Consider the following 22,975-nt stretch of genomic DNA (forward strand, 5'->3'; position numbering starts at 1 on the left):
CTGTCCTGTCACTGGAGAGACCCAAGGCTTTTAGGTGGAGATGTACCACAGATTAAGATCCTTTTAGGTGGAGGTGAACAGCAGACTGAGGTCCTTTTAGGTGGAGGTGAACAGCAGACTGAGGTCCTTTTAGGTGGAGGTGAACAGCAGACTGAGGTCCTGTGTTGCTCTCTCGTCTGTGTTGTTTTTGTTTTGTTTTGTTTCTCCAGTGTGACGCTCACTTCAGTCTTCACTACACTGGATGGAGTAGAGCTCACTGCTTTGTGGCTCGGTGTTTTGTCCTTTGGGTCGACAATGTTTTTGTAAGGTTTCAAAATAATAAAAACAAACTTAGGAAAAACAAACCAATTCAGTTGTTTCTGTTGAACAAAATTCAGCACAAATCTGTATCAAAATCAGTCAATTTAAAGCTTTATTAGATCTCAAAATCTGCTTGAAATACTTTGATCTTTTACTCTTAAGTAAATTTCAAACAGATACTTGTAATACATTTGCTCCAGTAGATTTTCTCATGTGACACTTTGACTTGAGTGTGCGCTGGGCTGTGTCCTGGTGGAGCTCTGTGTGCTGCAGGGACCAGGCTCCTCCCTCAGATCTCTTCTGTATAAAGACCAGTTCAGTGCATGTGTCTGTGTATCAGACATGGCACTGAGCGGGAAAGTGGCACTGGTGACCGGAGGAGCCATGGGCATCGGACGAGCCATGGTGGAGGAGCTGCTCACCAACGGGGCCAAGGTAAAACCTGTGTGTGTGTGTGTGTGTGTGTGTGTGTGTGTGTGTGTGTGTGTGTGTGTGTGTGTGTGTGTGTGTGTTGGGGTTAGTTGGTGGAAAATCTACTCAAGTCTGTTACTTGAGTAAAGATACTGAAGCAAAAAATACTTAAGTGAAAGTATCATATAAAATATTTACTATCAAGTAAAAGCAAAAAAGTACTCATTTAAAAGTAAAGTACAGACTTTTACTACTTTTACTTGGTTATGTTTCAGCACTGACGAAGGTGAAACAAGGGTACACGGTCAGACCAGGATAGGAAAGTAAATCATTTCCAGACTTTCTTCAGATGAGAAAACATGCAGATGTTGCTGAACTTTTTCAATAAATATTTAATTTGGCCCACGACTTAGTCCTAGTTTTAAGTTTGGCCTCTGTGAATTTGAGTTTGACTCCCTGTTCTAGAGAATACTTTGAGGCAATGGACCATTTCATTACCAACCCCAGAGCAGAGTGAGAGTGAAGTTTAGAAGAGACCTGCATGTTGTTGTTCACCTGGCTCCTGCTGAGGACACTTTTGTCCAGAGGACTGTTCCTCTCCTCAAACTGCTCAGACACAGAATCTGCTGTGTGTCGTGTGTTCAAGCTGATGGTGGCGTGTGTTGATAATGACAGTGCTCTGCTTGTGTCTGCAGGTGGCGCTGTTGGACGTGAGCGCAGCAGCCGGGACGAGTTTAGTGGAAAATCTGGAGGAAAAGTTTGGAAAAGACAAAACTTTATTTATTGAATGTGACGTTCAGTCTGAAGAACAACTGAAAGGTAAAACTAAACATCATCATCATCTAAGAGCAGACAGGAGCAGACAGGAGCAGACAGGAGCAGGCAGGAGCAGACAGAGCAGCAGCAGCAGCAGACAGGAGCAGACAGGAGCAGGAGCAGCAGACAGGAGCAGACAGGAGCAGACAGGAGCAGACAGGAGCAGACAGGAGCAGGCAGGAGCAGAGCCAGAGGAGCCACTCACACTCCAACACCAGAGGTTTGCCGAGCCTGAATTTCCACTCAAAAACCTCATATAAAATATTCAAGGCAAAAAAATCCTTATTTTATTTTCAAATATGATAAATCCATAACACTCACATGTCCGTGTGCTGTCCGGATACAGCACTATGCTGAAGTGTTTTCTTACCCTGTCTATGTCATGGCACCTCCTTCTACGAGTGCAAGTCGTGTGATTCCCCCCCCCCCCCCATGTTAATGCTTTATCCATGTCCGGTACCTGCAGTGGAAACCTGCACCTCAGGTGAGAGACACGGGACGGGCGGGAGAGGACAGGTGGGAGCAGGTGTGACCAGGGGGGAGAGGAGATCAGGGGGTCTGATGTGGGATGGGGAGTGCACAAGAAAGCCACTGGTCTGCTCCGTAATGGGAGACAAAAGAACGACGGAGGAACACAGAGAAAACTATGATTGACATGAGTGTGCATGGACCCACAGGGGCGTGCACGTGAGAGGGGCGCACCTCCACAAGTCCAACCACTTCTGTGACGGACCATCCAAAATCCTATAATCCTGACGCCTCTACTGGTGTAGACGTACGTCGTGGGGCCCGGATCGTTTTTTTTTTTTTTTTATGCCCATGCATTTTTTTTTTTTTTTCCTAATGTCCCACACTGCTCTTTGCTGCTTGATTGACAGCAGACCCCCTCACTGGCAGTGATGTGAAATGCCACAGGGGTCACAGATTGGTTTGGATGTCCTCAACATGTACATGATACTGTTCCACTCCGGCCTCCAGCGGCCCCTGCTGGCAGACTCCAGCGGCCCCTGCTGACAGACTCCAGCGGCCCCTGCTGGCAGATTTGTTGTATTAGGGCCCTAAGTCTTTGTTGTTTTTCCAGCTGCTTTTCAGAAAATCGTGGAGACTTTTGGAAAACTGGACATTGTTTGTAACAACGCTGGAGTTTTTGACGAGACTCAGTGGGAGAAGACGGTGTCCATCAACCTGGTGAGGACAAGAGTCGGGTTTGAATGTGACTGTGTTTCACACTCACAGTGTGACTGTGTTTCAGACTGTGTGACTGTGTTTCACACTCACAGTGTGACTGTGTTTCAGACTGTGTGACTGTGTTTCAGACTCACTGTGTGACTGTGTTTCAGACTGTGTGACTGTGTTTCAGACTGTGTGACTGTGTTTCAGACTCACTGTGTGACTGTGTTTCAGACTCACTGTGTGACTGTGTTTCAGACTGTGTGACTGTGTTTCAGACTGTGTGACTGTGTTTCAGACTCACTGTGTGACTGTGTTTCAGACTGTGTGACTGTGTTTCAGACTGTGTGACTGTGTTTCAGACTGTGTGACTGTGTTTCAGACTGTGTGACTGTGTTTCAGACTGTGTGACTGTGTTTCAGACTGTGTGACTGTGTTTCAGACTCACTGTGTGACTGTGTTTCAGACTCACTGTGTGACTGTGTTTCAGACTGTGTGACTGTGTTTCAGACTCACTGTGTGACTGTGTTTCAGACTCACTGTGTGACTGTGTTTCAGACTGTGTGACTGTGTTTCAGACTGTGTGACTGTGTTTCAGACTCACTGACGTGTTTCAGACTCACTGTGACTGTGTTTCAGACTCACTGTGTGACTGTGTTTCAGACTGTGTGACTGTGTTTCAGACTGTGTGACTGTGTTTCAGACTGTGTGACTGTGTTTCAGACTGTGTGACTGTGTTTCAGACTGTGTGACTGTGTTTCAGACTCACTGTGTGACTGTGTTTCAGACTGTGTGACTGTGTTTCAGACTGTGTTTCAGACTCACTGTGTGACTGTGTTTCAGACTCACTGTGTGACTGTGTTTCAGACTCACTGTGTGACTGTGTTTCAGACTGTGTGACTGTGTTTCAGACTGTGTGACTGTGTTTCAGATGGGGATGATTCGAGTGTCGTACCTCGGTCTGGAGCACATGAGCAAACTGCGCAAAGGTCATGGAGGGGTCATCATTAACACTGCATCTATAGCAGGTCCTGTCCCACAATGCACTGCTCCAGCACTCAGCACACTGTGGATTTATGTTACACACACACACACACACGCACACACACACACACACACACACACACACACGCACACAAGCAGCATTTTCAAAACAATGGAAGGTAAAGTAGTGATGTAAATGTGTGTAAATGTGTCAGAAGTAAAACACGTCCTCTTAAATATTCTGTGTTTTTCTCACAGGTCTTGAGGCGATACCCTACAGTCCCGTGTACTCAGCCACCAAATTTGGAGTTGTGGGCTTCACCAGAGCAATGGGAGTGAGTGAATTACACTGAACCGACTGAAAAACATCCCCAGAGCAAAGAGTCAAAACCCTCTCCAAATGTCATTAAAAACCATGAGCTGCAGTTCGTGTTGTCACCAAACTAAAACTCAATTTCAGTACTAAGGAAAAGACTCGATACTCGATACTGATTCTGGGATCATTATGTTAATTATCTATGAACTATGCACAGCAGAATTTACTTTTAATAGTTTTATTTAGGGCCCGACCGATACGGATTTTGTTGCAGCCGATATGATACCGATAAAATGGGAGTTGGAGGAGCCGATATAAAAGTCGATATATTTAGTGATGTAAAAATTCACTATAAATCTTGAATTGTTAAAAAAACTTAGGTTTGGCTCTTGTGGATTTTAAATTGGGTTTATTTAGGCGACATTTATGTCATTATGTCTTTACGTCATATTTAAAGACAGTAGGTCGGCCTCATGGCAGTTTTTGCATCACATCATTCTAGCTACGAGTAAAGAAAGTAAACTACTGCTATTAGTTTACTTTTTTTACTCCAAACTACTCTAACTACTGCTATTAGTCTTTAATTTAATTACATATACATACACATATGTGTAAATGTCAATCATTCACACCTCTATTCACAGCTCATTTACATATCAATGCTTGTCCAGTAACATATATACGGCCAATATATTCACTTTACAATAGATCAATAGAAATCAGTCTGTTTATGTGTGAGAGCTACAGCAGCTAATCGCAAATCAATGAGAAATAAGTAAGTCTTTTATTTATATAGCACAGACATATGTCACAAAGATGCTTTACAGAGCATTATAGATTCATTATTCTTTCTATAACTAAAACTAGCTTCAAAATCGACACATTTCCTACACTCAGCGCTCACACAGGCTCCTCTCAGATCACAAGTCTGAACTAGTAAGTGTCCTTTTAATCCAGACTCAAACCGACTGTCCGTAAAAAGAAAATAATCTCAGTGTTTGGATCTGTGTCTGTGAGTGTAAACAAACACACTTGAGTGACGTGACTCTTTGGTGTGTTCAGGGGCGGTACGGACACACACAGACAAATGACTCCGCAGATAAATACTGATGAGGAGCCACATATTAGGATATTTATCTGTATGTAAATTGGATTAAATTAACATAATGTAGAGAGTCTAAGATTTATAACGATGTATAACATGCACACGTGAAATATCGGCAAGATTTAGGCCGATCGACGATATGTTTCCAAGTGCCCAACCAATATATTGGTTGGGCCCTAGTTTTATTCACAAAAATCCAAAAGTTGTAACTGTAAAATTGGGAAATCTACTTGTGAAAGAGTGAGGGAGTTGGTTAAAAACGTGTTCAAAGTTTGGTACCTACGCTGCCATGACACCGGGCACGCTATGCCATTGACTTCAGCAGCATCGGAGAAACATGGGCAGGTTTTGTTGTATATTTGGATGTTCTAGATGCTCTGAAAGGAATAAAATGATTTGTTTCTTTGTTTCTTCACTGTTCCTCTGGAAATTACTCATCAGGAGCTCAAACAAGGGAATTATCAAAAAAAAAAGATGCGGATTATGGCTAGAGAACATAAACCGCAAAGAGATTTCCAATGGTCCATCAAGACACACTCACGTCACTTTCATCAAGGTATTTGCTATTTAAATTGTTTCATAGTTTATTTAATGAAAGAAGCACATTTACTGAACTAAAATGTCATTAATTTATCCAAGGAAAACCCGCACTTGTTTACGATTCAACGAACCCACACTGGGCTCCTGTGATCAACATGTCGCACGAGTCGAAGAGTCTGTGAGCCGAACCTCGAAAGAATCGGCCATGAAAAGATCCTTGCGAACGTTAGAAAGATCCACTCACAAAAAGTGATTAATTCTAGAAGACAAAGTTGTGGATAAACAAGACAATAAAGAAAACATGGTTCCTATGACGGGTGACATGTTTATATGTGCGCTGGAAGATACAGTTTCTACTGCCACTCACACTGCAAATGTTTTCTTTTTACATTTTAGTTCAGTAAATGTGCTTCTCTCATTAAATAAGATATGAAACAATTTAAATAGCAAATACCTTGATGAAAGTGACATGAGTGTGTCTTGATGGATACCATAGGAAATCTCTTCGTGGTTTATGTTCTCTAGCCATACATAATACCCGTCTTTTCGATAATTCCCTTCTTTGAACTCCTGATGAGTAATTTCCAGAGGAACAGTGAAGAAACGATTAGTTTTATCCCGTTAAGAGCGTCTAGAACAGGGGTCGGCAACCCAAAATGTTCAAAGAGCCATATTGGCCCAAAAAAAACAAAAACCATACCTGCCTGGAGCCGCAAAAAATGAAAAGCCTTATATAAGCCTAATATGAAGGCAACATAGGCTGTCAGTATATTAGCTCTATAAGCCGACTATTAAAATGACTAAGTCGGCTACAAATACAAAATGAGCATCATGATACACAAACCCCTTTTGCGACCCTCTCATACTCGGTGCTCCGTCTGTAGCCACTGAAATCAGGTGGTTAGTGTTTATTCCTTTGTCATTTAGGCCCCGTTTACACGTACACGGGTACTTTGAGAAACGAATATTTCTCTCCCTCCGTTTTCCAAAATAACATCGTGCACACAGAATCGTTTTCAAAAAAGTTTCCGTTTACATCAACCCGGATAAATACGTCATCGAGCGCCGTCAGAACTACACCGAGCCTCTGGGAGCACCTGGATTAGACTCAAACCTGTAGCATTTATTTCATTACAGTTGTAAGTACTTTTCACAAATACCTTGAAAAACGTGCATTAGTGAACAGGCTCGCTTCTCCGGAGATAAAGAAGTGGTAAAATCACTGAACTCCGAGCCCTCGTTCATCTCTGGTCATGGATCTGATCCATCAGCTGTGTGCAAATGCAAACACATGAAAAGAGTTTCAGCAGAACAAACAAACGAGCTGAAGTGGGGGTGGTGTCCAGCGCCTCCACCTGAGAAGCGCAAAAAACACGTGCGCAGATGGACGCTCAGAACAACATAACGTACCAAACGGGATTCGCGCTTCTGTCCGGATACTTTGCACCACCTCGGAACCAGCCGCGGTCGAGCGCGGAGGACCGGAGCAGCCCGCCTGGACCTGTGGCCCACAGAGCATTCTTGCTTTTCCCGCACGGAACCAGCGCACAGATGACTGTGCAATGCAGTCGTCTGTGCGCTGTGGGCCACAGGTCCGGGCGGGCTGCTCTGGTCCTCCGCGCTCGACCGCGGCTGGTTCCGAGGTGGTGCAAAGCATCCGGACAGAAGCGTGAATCCCGTTTGGTTCGTTATATGTTGTTCTGAGCACGTGTTTTTTTGTTGTTGTTTTTTTCGGGGAAAGCGCTTCTCAGGTGGAGGTGGACACCACCCCCGCTTCAGCTCATCTACTTGTTCTGCTGAAACACTTTTCATGTGTTTGCATTTGCACACAGCTGATGGATCAGATCCATGACCAGAGATGAATGAGGGTTTTACCCCTAAAGAAACCAGATTAGAACAACAACCAAAAAATCATTCCTTTTCCATTTTCACTCATTTTTGAAAAAGCTACAGGGAGCCACTAGGGGGTGCTAAAGAGCCACCTGTGGCTCTGGAGCCACGGGTTGCCGACCCCTGGTCTAGAACAACCAAATACACAACAAAACCTGCCCATGTTTCTCCGATGCTGCTGAAGTCAGTGACATAGTGTGCCCGGTGTCATGGCGGCGTAGGTACCGTTGCTATAGGGTCACGTGACGGTGCAAAGCCTCTATAGGAGATAGTTCATGTTTTAGCTTTTCAGCGATCACCCGAGTGCAGGTCAGACGAGTGCAGATTGTACGTGTGCAGGTTTAGCGCAGCTCTTTATTTTACACTCATTTTACTTGTGTGGTCACTTTATTTATGTCACTACTGTTGTGGTGAGGCTGGAAAGTGTCTTTTGGACACATGCGCACTCAACTTTACGTTGCAGTAATTGGGATACTGCGTTTACATGCCACAGTATCCTAATAACCACGATACTGCCATAACCGGGATACTGAAACCAGGGTACTGCGTATTCATGCACCATGAAGAAACCGGGATACTCAAAAAACCTGATCATAACCGGGAAACTGATGTGCATGTAAACGCACTCTTGGATCAGTCGTCGGTTTGGAGAGTGTTTTTCTCTTAACAAATTTAAATTTAAAAAGTAAGAATCGTTGAAGGGGGTAAATCCTTTTTCCCAGCGCTGTAGCTTCACCTGTGGACGACACCAGCTGAGTGTTTGTGTTTGTGTTTGTGTGTAGCTGGCGTCTCTCGTTGCGGAGGACGGCGTGCGCTTCAACGCTCTGTGTCCCGCATACATCAAGACAAATTTGTCCGAAAAAGATCCCTGACAGATTGGGCCCGTACACGCCCATGCGGGACCTGATGATGGAGCTGATCAACAAGCTGGGCATCATGGAGTGAGTGGAAACATCTGAACATCGTCTCTCACTACACAGATGATGCAAACGACGTCACAACAACAACATTCCACATTTTTAAATCGAGTGTCCATGGGCGTAATGACGTCTCCTGTCAAAAGTCAAAACACGTCCAAAATGTGAAGAGAGCTTCTACAGTTTAAAGAACAAATACACAAGTCTACAACTCAGGGTTTAGTTTGTATCTGACGACGGCTAAAAGAAGAAAATCTATAGAAAACCGGTGAAACAACAGGGACACTTCAGACGACACGCACATTTATCACTGATCAGTGTTGGTCAAATGACTCTGCAAAATTAATCTGATTAAAACAGAGGTTTTCAGTAAGTGACGCCTGCCTGGGCTCACTGGGGGGCGCCAAAGAGACACTGGGGACGCACTTATGCTTCACAGCAAGAAGGTTCTGGGTTCGATCCCTGGGTCGCCCGGGCCTTTCTGTGTGGAGTTTGCATGTTTCTCCCCGTGTCTGGATGGGTTTCCTCCGGGCGCTCCAGTTTCCCCCATCAACCCAAAAACATGCTACAGGTCTCCAGGAAGAACAGTTGATAGTTTTACTAAAGACTGAACTTTGTGTCAGGTTTTGTTTCATGTGGATGATTAGAGCAACACAAACTACGGAAGCCGAGAGGAGTCACAACAAATACAAACGCCACAACACAACAAAAAGAAACAAACAGAAGTGACCGCAGGACTTTATTTTCCAACAGACCGATCAAGCGGCAAGTGAAGAAGAAGAACTACAATGGTCACTTCTGTTGTGGCTTTTCTTGTTGTTTGTTTTGTTTGTCACATTTGTATTTGTTGCGGCGTTTGCGTTTGTTGTGACCCCTCTTCTTCTGTAACAAACCATAAACCAGGTCAACAAATCTGATTGGACAAAAAAAAAAAAGAATCTTTAACCCGTCAGCGTGTTACACACACACACACACACACACACACACACACACACACACACACACTGGCACAGCGATACACACTTAAAATACATGTTCATTTAAAATATTGCCTTGAAATTTATATATATATATATATATATATATATATATATATATATATATATATATATATATATATATATATATATATATATATTTTTTTTTTTTTTTTAAGTGTTCATTATTTTGTGTGTGTCTTTTTCCAGTGCGAGTAAAGTTGCAGAAGCTCTGATGGAGCTGGTGTTGGATGAGAAGAAGACTGGAGAGGCGCTCATAGTCATGCCCCATGAAAACAAATACGCCCAGTTTCAAGTACTAATCTAAAAACAATTTAAATAAAATATACAAATGTTATAAATGTGAGTGTGTGTTGTGTCTAAAACCTGGACTAAACCTGGACTAAACCTGGTCTCAACCTGGACTAAACCTGGTCTAAACCTGGACCAAATCTGGTCTAAACCTCAGATCTGACCTGTAACTTGGTCTGGTTTGGTCTCCATGACGATAGAAAGCTTTAATACTGTGGAACATTCCAGACAAAGCGGTAAATGTCCATGATGTTGTTTACTGTAGTTTCAGTGACATGTTTGGACTGTTCCATTACTGAGCACCAGGGGGCGCCACTGACCTACAAACCACACGTCTGTCTCACCATAAAAACATGAATGAAAAGTCTGGGCAACGTTTTACACCAACAATTCTTTTTTAATTTTTATTTACAAAATTCAGTAAAGAAATCAAATTATTAATGGTCCAAAACTGCACAAAACTGACTCTTGTGAGATTTAAATGATGTTTTAATGTTGTTTCCTCGTCACAAACAAACCTGAACTTGTGTTTGATTCATTCATGTTTGAGTAAAACTTTATTATTATTTGTTTATATCTACAAAGATCAAAATACACTGTTCCACCTCGTGATGTCATGAAGAGGTCGTTTTCAAGTTAAAGGTGCGATATGTATGTGGACTAAACCTGGAATAAACCTGGACTCAACCTGGTCTACACCTTAATTAATCTTGGATCAAATCTGGTCTAAATCTAGATTAAATGTGGACTAAACCTGGGCTAAACTTGGATTAAACCAGGACTAGACCTGGATTGAACCTGGACTATACCTGGTCTCAACCTGGACTAAACCTGGACTAAACCTGGTCTAACCCAAGATTAAACCTGGTCTAAACTTGTACTGAACATGAACTAAACCTAGATTAAACCTGGTCTAAACCTGGACTAGACCTGGATTAAACCTTGACTGAAACCCAGCCTAGATCTGGTGTAACCTGATCTGAACCTAGATTAAAACGACTAAACCAGGTCAAAACCAGGTCAAAACCAAGTCTAAACCAGGTCTAAACCAAGTCAAAACCAGGTCAAAACCAAGTCTAAACAAGGTCTAAACCAGGTCTAAACCAAGACTAAACCAGGTCTAAACCAGGTCTAAACCAAGACTAAAACAGGTCTAAACCAGGTCTAAACCAAGACTAAACCAGGTCTAAACCAGGTCTAAACCAAGACTAAACCAGGTCTAAACCAGGTCTAAACCAAGACTAAACCAGGTCTAAAATATCTAAACCAGGTCTAAACCAAGTCTAAACCAGGTCTAAACCAGGTCTAAACCAAGACTAAACCAGGTCTAAACCAGGTCTAAACAAGTAAACAGGTCAAAAAGTCTAAAAGACTAAACCAGGTCTAAACCAGTCTAAACCAAGTCTAAACCAGGTCTAAACAAGACTAAACCAGGTCTAAACCAGGTCTAAACCAAGACAAAACTAAACAGGTCTAAACAAGACTAAACCAGGTCTAAACCAGGTCTAACCAAGACTAACCAGGTCTAAACCAGGTCTAAACCAAGACTAAACCAGGTCTAAACCAGGTCTAAACCAAGACTAAACCAGGTCTAAACCAGGTCTAAACCAAGACTCTAAACCAGGTCTAAACCAGACTAAACCAGTCTAAACCAGGTCTAAACCAAGTCTAAACCAGGTCTAAACCAAGACTAAACCAGGTCTAAACCAAGACTAAACCAGGTCTAAAAGTCTAAACCAAGTCAAAACCAGGTAAAACCAAGACTAAACCAGGTCTAAACCAGTCTAAACCAAGTCTAAACCAGGTCTAAACCAAGACTAAACCAGTCTAAACCAGGTCTAAACCAGGTCTAAACCAAGACTAAACCAGGTCTAAACCAGGTCTAAACCAGGTCTAAACCTTCTTTCTAAGGGGGAGTTGAGTTTTTTTTTACGTTCGCTCCTGAAATTGTCAAAGCCACTGACTCCACAGATCTGAACCAAACTCATCATCAAAACACAATTATAAACCTTTAATAAACTCCCGTCAGCAAATACGTCCGAGGTCATGACGGAACAGGATGGAAACGTGAACGTTCGGCACAAACTGCCTCATATTTTTCATTCCTGGAGTTTTGAACGGCAGAACTCCCAAAGATTAAGATTTAGAAATGTGAATATAGCGAGAATTAAAGAGTCTGGATCAGATTTTTTTATGTATTTGAGGAAAAAAATGACTTGCCCCTGTGCAGATGTTTTGTACAAGCAGCTCTTGAAGTCCTGGACTAAACCTGGACTAAACTTGGTCTAAACCTGGACTAAACCTGGTCTAAACCTGGACTAAACGTGGTCTAAACGTGGACTAAATGTGGACTAAACCTGGACTAAACCTAGATTAAACCTGATCTAAACTTGGACTAAACGTGGACTAAACTTGGATTTAACCTGGTCTAAACCTGGACTAAACCTGGTCTAAACCTGGACTAAACATGGTCTAAACGTGGACTAAATGTGGACTAAACCTGGACTAAACCTGGATTAAACCTGATCTAAACTTGGACTAAACGTGGACTAAACCTGGATTTAACCTGGTCTAAACCTGGACTAAACCTGGTCTAAACCTGGACTAAACATGGTCTAAACGTGGACTAAATGTGGACTAAACCTGGATTAAACCTGATCTAAACTTGGACTAAACGTGGACTAAACCTGGATTTAACCGGGTNCTAGATCTGATCTAAACCTTGTCTAAACCTGATCTAAACCTGGACTAAACCTGGACTAAAACCTCCATGAAGATAGAATAATAATAATAATAATAATGATAATAAATAATGCCATATTGTGAAACATTCCAAACAAAGCAAAAACATCTCCATGTAGAAAAGTTACACACTGCACCTTTTAAAGTCCAAAGTGTATTTCAAGTTTTCCAGTTAAAAGTTCACAATGTGACGGCAAAGCACCTTTAACCGCTCCTTTACCTTTAGTCCAGTCGAGTCGGCGCGTCACTGAAATCATCCAGATTCTTTCTAACGGGGAGTTGGGACTAAACCTGGACTAAACCTGGATTAAACCTGATCTAAACTTGGACTAAACGTGGACTAAACCTGGATTTAACCTGGTCTAAATTTGGACTAAATCTGGGCTAATCCTACAGTAAACCTGGACTCAACCTGGACTAAACCTGGTCTAACCCTAGACTAAACCTGGACTAAACCTGGTCCAAACCAGAACTAAACCTCGATTAAACCTGGTCAAAAGTTTATTTGGTCGAATACGTTTCTCAGATCATCCAAGCTGCTTCTTCAGTTCTGGTCAGACGTTGGTGGACACTTCCTAATATCTGTCTGCAGGGAGGAGCTAACTACACTGAAACTACTCTGAAACTAACACACACTGTTTACAGTTTCTGTTTGTTAGCTCGACCTATTCATCTGCACTGAGTGTGGGTCTTATCAGCAGAATCATTCAAGGTCATAATGGAGCTTCCACACCTCTGGACCTGACCTGGATACACCTGTTGTTCTCTTGTTTGTTTTATTTTAGGTTTGAGGATGGAGTTGTAAACAGGAGATAGATGGTGTCTGAGACCTCTATTTCTGTTTAGAACAGAATTGTCTTTCTTAACAAAAATAGCTTCTTTAAGTCCCCTCCCAAACCAATTCTTTTCTGTGGCTCAGATCTGTACCTCACTGTCCTGTCACTGGAGAGACCCAAGGCTTTTAGGTGGAGATGTACCACAGATTGAGGTCCTTTTTGGTGGAGATGTACAGCAGATTAGATCCTTTTAGGTGGAGGTGAGGTCCTTTTAGGTGGAGGTGAACAGCAGACTGAGGTCCTTTTAGGTGGAGGTGAACAGTGAGGTGAACAGCAGACTGAGGTCCTGTGTTGCTCTCTCGTCTGTGTTGTTTTTTGTTTTGTTTTGTTTCTCCAGTGTGACGCTCACTTCAGTCTTCACTACACTGGATGGAGTAGAGCTCACTGCTTTGTGGCTCGGTGTTTTGTCCTTTGGGTCGACAATGTTTTTGTAGGTTTCAAAATAATAAAAACAAACTTAGGAAAAACAAAACCAATTCAGTTGTTTCTGTTGAACAAAATTCAGCACAAATCTGTATCAAAATCAGTCAATTTAAAGCTTTATTAGATCTCAAAATCTGCTTGAAATACTTTGATCTTTTACTCTTAAGTAAATTTCAAACAGATACTTGTAATACATTTGCTCCAGTAGATTTTCTCATGTGACACTTTGACTTGAGTGTGCGCTGGGCTGTGTCCTGGTGGAGCTCTGTGTGCTGCAGGGACCAGGCTCCTCCCTCAGATCTCTTCTGTATAAAGACCAGTTCAGTGCATGTGTCTGTGTATCAGACATGGCACTGAGCGGGAAAGTGGCACTGGTGACCGGAGGAGCCATGGGCATCGGACGAGCCATGGTGGAGGAGCTGCTCACCAACGGGGCCAAGGTAAAACCTGTGTGTGTGTGTGTGTGTGTGTGTGTGTGTGTGTGTGTGTGTGTGTGTGTGTGTGTGTGTGTGTGTGTGTGTGTGTGTGGGGTTAGTTGGTGGAAAATCTACTCAAGTCTGTTACTTAAGTAAAGATACTGAAGCAAAAAATACTCAAGTGAAAGTATCATATAAAATATTTACTATCAAGTAAAACCAAAAAAGTACTCATTTAAAAGTAAAGTACAGACTTTTACTACTTTTACTTGGTTATGTTTCAGCACTGTTGAAGGTGAAACAAGGGTACACGGTCAGACCAGGATAGGAAAGTAAATCATTTCCAGACTTTCTTCAGATGAGAAAACATGCAGATGTTGCTGAACTTTTTCAATAAATATTTAATTTGGCCCACGACTTAGTCCTAGTTTTAAGTTTGGCCTCTGTGAATTTGAGTTTGACTCCCTGTTCTAGAGAATACTTTGAGGCAATGGACCATTTCATTACCAACCCCAGAGCAGAGTGAGAGTGAAGTTTAGAAGAGACCTGCATGTTGTTGTTCACCTGGCTCCTGCTGAGGACACTTTTGTCCAGAGGACTGTTCCTCTCCTCAAACTGCTCAGACACAGAATCTGCTGTGTGTCGTGTGTTCAAGCTGATGGTGGCGTGTGTTGATAATGACAGTGCTCTGCTTGTGTCTGCAGGTGGCGCTGTTGGACGTGAGCGCAGCAGCCGGGACGAGTTTAGTGGAAAATCTGGAGGAAAAGTTTGGAAAAGACAAAACTTTATTTATTGAATGTGACGTTCAGTCTGAAGAACAACTGAAAGGTAAAACTAAACATCATCATCATCTAAGAGCAGACAGGAGCAGACAGGAGCAGACAGGAGCAGGCAGGAGCAGACAGGAGCAGACAGGAGCAGACAGGAGCAGACAGGAGCAGACAGGAGCAGGCAGGAGCAGACAGGAGCAGGCAGGAGCAGGAGCAGAGACAGGAGCAGACAGGAGCAGGCAGGAGCAGACAGGAGCAGAGCCAGAGGAGCAGACAGGAGCACTCACACTCCAACACCAGAGGTTTGCCGAGCCTGAATTTCCACTCAAAAACCTCATGTAAAATATTCAAGGCAAAAAAATCCTTATTTTATTTTCAAATATGATAAATCCATAACACTCACATGTCCGTGTGCTGTCCGGATACAGCACTATGCTGAAGTGTTTTCTTACCCTGTCTATGTCATGGCACCTCCTTCTACGAGTGCAAGTCGTGTGATCCCCCCCCCCCCATGTTAATGCTTTAATCCATGTCCGGTACCTGCAGTGGAAACCTGCACCTCAGGTGAGAGACACGGGACGGGCGGGAGAGGACTGTCAGGAGAGCACAGGTGGGAGCAGGTGTGACCAGGGGGGAGAGGAGATCAGGGGGTCTGATGTGGGATGGGGAGTGCACAAGAAAGCCACTGGTCTGCTCCGTAATGGGAGACAAAAGAACGACGGAGGAACACAGAGAAAACTATGATTGACATGAGTGTGCATGGACCCACAGGGGCGTGCACGTGAGAGGGGCGCACCTCCACAAGTCCAACCACTTCTGTGACGGACCATCCAAAATCCTATAATCCTGACGCCTCTACTGGTGTAGACGTACGTCGTGGGGGACGGAGCATTTTTTTATGCCCATGCATTTTATTTTATTTTTTTCCTAATGTCCCACACTGCTCTTTGCTGCTTGACTGACAGCAGACCCCCTCACTGGCAGTGATGTGAAATGCCACAGGGGTCACAGATTGGTTTGGATGTCCTCACCATGTACATGATACTGTTCCACTCCAGACTCCAGCGGCCCCTGCTGGCAGATTTGTTGTATTAGGGCCCTAAGTCTTTGTTGTTTTTCCAGCTGCTTTTCAGAAAATCGTGGAGACTTTTGGAAAACTGGACATTGTTTGTAACAACGCTGGAGTTTTTGACGAGACTCAGTGGGAGAAGACGGTGTCCATCAACCTGGTGAGGACAAGAGTCGGGTTTGAATGTGTGACTGTGTTTCAGACTGTGTGACACTGTGTTTCACACTGTGTGACTGTGTTTCAGACTGTGTGACTGTGTTTCAGACTGTGTGACTGTGTGACTGTGTTGTCAGACTCACTGTGTGACTGTGTTTCAGACTGTGTGACTGTGTTTCAGACTGTGTGACAGACTGTGTGACTCAGACTGTGTGACTGTGTACTGTGTGTGTTTCAGACTGTGTGACTGTGTTTCAGACTCTGTGTGACTGTGTTTGTTCAGACTGTGTGAACTGTGTGACTGTGTGACTGTGTTTCAGACTGTGTGACTGTAGACTCACTGTGTGACTGTGTTTCAGACTGTGTGACTGAGACTGTGTGACTGTGTTTCAGACTGTGTGACAGACTGTGTGACTGTGTTTCAGACTGTGTGACTGTGTTTCAGACTGTGTGACTGTGTTTCAGACTGTGTGACTGTGTTTCAGACTGTGTGACTGTGTTTCAGGTCTGTGAGCACATGAGCAAACTGCGCAAAGGTCATGGAGGGGTCATCATTAACACTGCATCTATAGCAGGTCCTGTCCCACAATGCACTGCTCCAGCACTCAGCACACTGTAGATTTATGTTACACACACACACACACACACACACGGCACACACACGCACACAGCATTTTCAAAACAATGGAAGGTAAAGTAGTGATGTAAATGTGTGTAAATGTGTCAGAAGTAAAACACGTCCTCTTAAATATTCTGTGTTTTTCTCACAGGTCTTGAGGCGATACCCTACAGTCCCGTGTACTCAGCCACCAAATTTGGAGTTGTGGGCTTCACCAGAGCAATGGGAGTGAGTGAATTACACTGAACCGACTGAAAAACATCCCCAGAGCAAAGAGTCAAAACCCTCTCCAAATGTCATTAAAAACCATGAGCTGCAGTTCGTGTTGTCACCAAACTAAAACTCAATTTCAGTACTAAGGAAAAGACTCGATACTCGATACTGATTCTGGGATCATTATGTTAATTATCTATGAACTATGCACAGCAGAATTTACTTTTAATAGTTTTATTTAGGGCCCGACCGATACGGATTTTGTTGCGGCCGATATAATACCAATAAAATGGGAGTTGGAGGAGCCGATATAAAAGTCGATATATTTAGTGATGTAAAAATTCACTATAAATCTTGAATTGTTAAAAAAAACTTAGGTTTGGCTCTTGTGGATTTTAAATTGTGTTTATTTAGGCGACATTTATGTAATTATGTCTTTACATCATATTTACAGACAGTAGGTCGGCCTCATGGCAGTTTTTGCATCACATCATTCTAGCTACGAGTAAAGAAAGTAAACTACTGCTATTAGTTTACTTTTTTTACTCCAAACTACTCTAACTACTGCTATTAGTCTTTAATTTAATTACATATACATACACATATGTGTAAATGTCAATCATTCACACCTCTATTCACAGCTCATTTACATATCAATGCTTGTCCAGTAACATATATACGGCCAATATATTCACTTTACAATAGATCAATAGAAAACAGTCTGTTTATGTGTGAGAGCTACAGCAGCTAATCGCAAATCAATGAGAAATAAGTAAGTCTTTTATTTATATAGCACAGACATATGTCACAAAGATGCTTTACAGAGCATTATAGATTCATTATTCTTTCTATAACTAAAACTAGCTTCAAAATCGACACATTTCCTACACTCAGCGCTCACACAGGCTCCTCTCAGATCACAAGTCTGAACTAGTAAGTGTCCTTTTAATCCAGACTCAAACCGACTGTCCGTAAAAAGAAAATAATCTCAGTGTTTGGATCTGTGTCTGTGAGTGTAAACAAACACACTTGAGTGACGTGACTCTTTGGTGTGTTCAGGGGCAGGTACGGACACACACAGACAAATGACTCCGCAGATAAATACTGATGAGGAGCCACATATTAGGATATTTATCTGTATGTAAATTGGATTAAATTAACATAATGTAGAGAGTCTAAGATTTATAACGATGTATAACATGCACACGTGAAATATCGGCAAGATTTAGGCCGATCGACGATATGTTTCCAAGTGCCCAACCGATATATTGGTTGGGCCCTAGTTTTATTCACAAAAATCCAAAAGTTGTAACTGTAAAATTGGGAAATCTACTTGTGAAAGAGTGAGGGAGTTGGTTAAAAACGTGTTCAAAGTTTAGTACCTACGCTGCAATGACACCGGGCACGCTATGCCATTGACTTCAGCAGCATCGGAGAAACATGGGCAGGTTTTGTTGTATATTTGGATGTTCTAGATGCTCTGAAAGGAATAAAATTATTTGTTTCTTTGTTTCTTCACTGTTCCTCTGGAAATTACTCATCAGGAGCTCAAACAAGGGAATTATCAAAAAAAAAAGATGCGGATTATGGCTAGAGAACATAAACCGCAAAGAGACCATCAAGACACCTGAAGTTTCATCAAGGTATTTGCTTTTTAAATTGTTTCATAGTTTATTTAATGAAAGAAGCACATTTACTGAACTAAAATGTCATTAATTTATCCAAGAAAACCCGCACTTGTTTACGATTCAACGAACCAACACTGGGCTCCTGTGATCAACATGTCGCACGAGTCGAAGAGTCTGTGAGCCGAACCTCGAAAGAATCGGCCATGAAAAGATCCTTGCGAACGTTAGAAAGATCCACTCACAAAAAGTGATTAATTCTAGAAGACAAGTTGTGGATAAACAAGACAATAAAGAAAACATGGTTCCTATGACGAGTGACATGTTTATATGTGCTGGAAGATACAGTTTCTACTGCCACTCACACTGCAAATGTTTTCTTTTTACATTTTAGTTCAGTAAATGTGCTTCTCTCATTAAATAAGATATGAAACAATTTAAATAGCAAATACCTTGATGAAAGTGACATGAGTGTGTCTTGATGGTACCATAGGAAATCTCTTCGTGGTTTATGTTCTCTAGCCATAATACCCGTCTTTTTTCCGATAATTCCCTTCTTTGAACTCCTGATGAGTAATTTCCAGAGGAACAGTGAAGAAACGATTCATTTTATCCCGTTAAGAGCGTCTAGAACAGGGGTCGGCAACCCAAAATGTTCAAAGAGCCATACTGGCCCAAAAAAAACTAAAACCATACCTGCCTGGAGCCGCAAAAAATGAAAAGCCTTATATAAGCCTAATATGAAGGCAACATAGGCTGTCAGTATATTAGCTCTATAAGCCGACTATTAAAATGACTAAGTCGGCTACAAATACAAAATGAGCATCATGATACACAAACCCCTTTTGCGACCCTCTCATACTCGGTGCTCCGTCTGTAGCCACTGAAATCAGGTGGTTAGTGTTTATTCCTTTGTCATTTAGGCCCCGTTTACACGTACACGGGTACTTTGAGAAACGAATATTTCTCTCCCTCCGTTTTCCAAAATAACATCGTGCACACAGCATCGTTTTCAAAAAAGTTTCCGTTTACATCAACCCGGATAAATACGTCATCGAGCGCCGTCAGAACTACACCGAGCCTCTGGGAGCACCTGGATTAGACTCAAACCTGTAGCATTTATTTCATTACAGTTGTAAGTACTTCTCACAAATACCTTGAAAAACGTGCATTAGTGAGCGGGCTCGCTTCTCCGGAGATAAAGAAGTGGTAAAATCACTGAACTCCGAGCCCTCGTTCATCTCTGGTCATGGATCTGATCCATCAGCTCTGTGCAAATGCAAACACATGAAAAGAGTTTCAGCAGAACAAACAAACGAGCTGAAGTGGGGGTGGTGTCCAGCGCCTCCACCTGAGAAGCGCAAAAAACACGTGCGCAGATGGACGCTCAGAACAACATAACGTACCAAACGGGATTCGCGCTTCTGTCCGGATGCTTTGCACCACCTCGGAACCAGCCGCGGTCGAGCGCGGAGGACCGGAGCAGCCCGCCTGGACCTATGGCCTATGGCCCACAGAGCATTCTTGCTTTTCCCGCACGGAACCAGCGCACAGATGACTGTGCAATGCAGTCGTCTGCGCGCTGTGGGCCACAGGTCCGGGCGGGCTGCTCTGGTCCTCCGCGCTCGACCGCGGCTGGTTCCGAGGTGGTGCAAAGCATCCGGACAGAAGCGTGAATCCCGTTTGGTTCGTTATATGTTGTTCTGAGCACGTGTTTTTTTGTTGTTGTTTTTTTCGGGGAAAGCGCTTCTCAGGTGGAGGTGGACACCACCCCCGCTTCAGCTCATCTACTTGTTCTGCTGAAACACTTTTCATGTGTTTGCATTTGCACACAGCTGATGGATCAGATCCATGACCAGAGATGAATGAGGGTTTTACCCCTAAAGAAACCAGATTAGAACAACAACCAAAAAATCATTCCTTTTCCATTTTCACTCATTTTTGAAAAAGCTACAGGGAGCCACTAGGGGGTGCTAAAGAGCCACCTGTGGCTCTGGAGCCACGGGTTGCCGACCCCTGGTCTAGAATAACCAAATACACAACAAGACCTGCCCATGTTTCTCCGATGCTGCTGAAGTCAGTGACATAGTGTGCCCGGTGTCATGGCGGCGTAGGTACTGTTGCTATAGGGGTCACGTGACGGTGCAAAGCCTCTATAGGAGATAGTTCATGTTTTAGCTTTTCAGTGATCACCCGAGTGCAGGTCAGACGAGTGCAGATTGTACGTGTGCAGGTTTAGCGCAGCTCTTTATTTTACACTCATTTTACTTGTGTGGTCACTTTATTTATGTCACTACTGTTGTGGTGAGGCTGGAAAGTGTCTTTTGGACACATGCGCACTCAACTTTACGTTGCAGTAATTGGGATACTGCGTTTACATGCCACAGTATCCTAATAACCACGATACTGCCATAACCGGGATACTGAAACCAGGGTACTGCGTATTCATGCACCATGAAGAAACCGGGATACTCAAAAAACCCGATCATAACCGGGAAACTGATGTGCATGTAAACGCACTCTTGGATCAGTCGTCGGTTTTTCTCTTAACAAATAAAAATGTAAAAAGTAAGAAACGACTAAGGGGGTAAAACCTTTTTCCCAGCGCTGTAGCTTCACCTGTGGACGACCCCAGCTGAGTGTTTGTGTTTGTGTTTGTGTGTAGCTGGCGTCTCTCGTTGCGGAGGACGGCGTGCGCTTCAACGCTCTGTGTCCCGCATACATCAAGACAAATTTGTCCGAAAAGATCCCTGACAGATTGGGCCCGTACACGCCCATGCGGGACCTGATGATGGAGCTGATCAACAAGCTGGGCATCATGGAGTGAGTGGAAACATCTGAACATCGTCTCTCACTACACAGATGATGCAAACGACGTCACAACAACAACATTCCACATTTTTAAATCGAGTGTCCATGGGCGTAATGACGTCTCCTGTCAAAAGTCAAAACACGTCCAAAATGTGAAAGAGCTTCTACAGTTTAAAGAACAAATACACAAGTCTACAACTCAGGGTTTAGTTTGTATCTGACGACGGCTAAAAGAAGAAAATCTATAGAAAACCGGTGAAACAACAGGGACACTTCAGACGACACGCACATTTATCACTGATCAGTGTTGGTCAAATGACTCTGCAAAATTAATCTGATTAAAACAGTGGTTTTCAGTAAGTGACGCCTGCCTCCTCTGGGGGGCGCCAAAGAGACACTGGGGACGCACTTATGCTTCACAGCAAGAAGGTTCTGGGTTCGATCCCTGGGTCGCCCGGGCCTTTCTGTGTGGAGTTTGCATGTTTCTCCCCGTGTCTGGATGGGTTTCCTCCGGGCGCTCCAGTTTCCCCCATCAACCCAAAAACATGCTACAGGTCTCCAGGAAGAACAGTTGATAGTTTTACTAAAGACTGAACTTTGTGTCAGGTTTTGTTTCATGTGGATGATTAGAGCAACACAAACTACAGAAGCCGAGAGGAGTCACAACAAATACAAACGCCACAACACAACAAAAAGCCACAACAGAAGTGACCGCAGGACTTTATTTTCCAACAGACCGATCAAGCGGCAAGTGAAGAAGAACTACAATGGTCACTTCTGTTGTTTGTTTTGTTTGTCACATTTGTATTTGTTGCGGCGTTTGCGTTTGTTGTGACCCCTCTTCTTCTGTAACAAACCATAAACCAGGTCAACAAATCTGATTGGACAAAAAAAAAAAAGAATCTTTAACCCGTCAGCGTGTTACACACACACACACACACACACACACACACACACACTGGCACAGCGATACACACTTAAAATACATGTTCATTTAAAATATTGCCTTGAAATTTATATATATATATATATATATATATATATATATATATATATATATATATATATATATATATATATATATATATATATATTTTTTTTTTTTTTTTTTTTTTAAGTGTTCATTATTTTGTGTGTGTCTTTTTCCAGTGCGAGTAAAGTTGCAGAAGCTCTGATGGAGCTGGTGTTGGATGAGAAGAAGACTGGAGAGGCGCTCATAGTCATGCCCCATGAAAACAAATACGCCCAGTTTCAAGTACTAATCTAAAAACAATTTAAATAAAATATACAAATGTTATAAATGTGAGTGTGTGTTGTGTCTAAAACCTGGACTAAACCTGGACTAAACCTGGTCTCAACCTGGACTAAACCTGGTCTAAACCTGGATCAAATCTGGTCTAAACCTCAGATCTGACCTGTAACTTGGTCTGGTTTGGTCTCCATGACGATAGAAAGTTTTAATACTGTGGAACATTCCAGACAAAGCGGTAAATGTCCATGATGTTGTTTACTGTAGTTTCAGTGACATGTTTGGACTGTTCCATTACTGAGCACCAG

At 42.9% G+C, this 22,975-nt stretch overlaps 3 protein-coding genes across 3 annotated transcripts; all 3 read left to right on the forward strand.

The window, feature by feature from the left end:
• The first annotated feature begins 642 nt into the window (after positions 1-642).
• Positions 643-9,729, forward strand: LOC129410919 (15-hydroxyprostaglandin dehydrogenase [NAD(+)]-like). Its single transcript, XM_055160002.1, has 7 exons — positions 643-735; positions 1,407-1,530; positions 2,609-2,715; positions 3,629-3,725; positions 3,940-4,016; positions 8,315-8,473; positions 9,637-9,729. Exons 1-6 carry the CDS (start codon positions 643-645, stop codon positions 8,402-8,404), a joined length of 588 nt encoding a protein of 195 aa, XP_055015977.1. The 3' UTR covers positions 8,405-8,473; positions 9,637-9,729.
• A 4,357-nt stretch (positions 9,730-14,086) lies between these two features.
• LOC129410931 (15-hydroxyprostaglandin dehydrogenase [NAD(+)]-like) lies at positions 14,087-16,300 on the forward strand. The gene is made up of 4 exons (XM_055160031.1): positions 14,087-14,179; positions 14,860-14,983; positions 16,048-16,171; positions 16,288-16,300. Exons 1-4 carry the CDS (start codon positions 14,087-14,089, stop codon positions 16,298-16,300), a joined length of 354 nt encoding a protein of 117 aa, XP_055016006.1.
• Positions 16,301-16,667: 367 nt separating this feature from the next.
• LOC129410932 (15-hydroxyprostaglandin dehydrogenase [NAD(+)]-like) lies at positions 16,668-22,685 on the forward strand. Its single transcript, XM_055160033.1, has 4 exons — positions 16,668-16,725; positions 16,921-16,997; positions 21,273-21,430; positions 22,568-22,685. The coding sequence occupies exons 1-4, from the start codon at positions 16,668-16,670 to the stop codon at positions 22,683-22,685; spliced, it is 411 nt and encodes a 136-aa protein (XP_055016008.1).
• The last annotated feature ends 290 nt before the right edge of the window (positions 22,686-22,975 follow it).

Source organism: Boleophthalmus pectinirostris, unplaced genomic scaffold (genome assembly GCF_026225935.1).
Source record: "Boleophthalmus pectinirostris isolate CB_2022bp ecotype Guang Dong unplaced genomic scaffold, ASM2622593v1 HiC_scaffold_2826, whole genome shotgun sequence".
Lineage (NCBI taxonomy): Eukaryota > Metazoa > Chordata > Actinopteri > Gobiiformes > Gobiidae > Boleophthalmus > Boleophthalmus pectinirostris.

Bases quoted from the DNA above. Each gene is read 5' to 3' on its own strand.
- LOC129410919 (XM_055160002.1), top strand. From the start codon at position 643: ATGGCACTGAGCGGGAAAGTGGCACTGGTGACCGGAGGAGCCATGGGC. The intron at 1,531-2,608 runs GTAAAACTAAAC...TTGTTTTTCCAG, and splicing joins GTCTGAAGAACAACTGAAAG to CTGCTTTTCAGAAAATCGTG. The intron at 3,726-3,939 runs GTCCTGTCCCAC...TTTTTCTCACAG, and splicing joins TAACACTGCATCTATAGCAG to GTCTTGAGGCGATACCCTAC.
- LOC129410932 (XM_055160033.1), top strand. From the start codon at position 16,668: ATGAGCAAACTGCGCAAAGGTCATGGAGGGGTCATCATTAACACTGCA. The intron at 16,726-16,920 runs GTCCTGTCCCAC...TTTTTCTCACAG, and splicing joins TAACACTGCATCTATAGCAG to GTCTTGAGGCGATACCCTAC. The intron at 21,431-22,567 runs GTGAGTGGAAAC...GTCTTTTTCCAG, and splicing joins AACAAGCTGGGCATCATGGA to TGCGAGTAAAGTTGCAGAAG.
- LOC129410931 (XM_055160031.1), top strand. From the start codon at position 14,087: ATGGCACTGAGCGGGAAAGTGGCACTGGTGACCGGAGGAGCCATGGGC. The intron at 14,180-14,859 runs GTAAAACCTGTG...TTGTGTCTGCAG, and splicing joins TGCTCACCAACGGGGCCAAG to GTGGCGCTGTTGGACGTGAG. The intron at 14,984-16,047 runs GTAAAACTAAAC...TTGTTTTTCCAG, and splicing joins GTCTGAAGAACAACTGAAAG to CTGCTTTTCAGAAAATCGTG.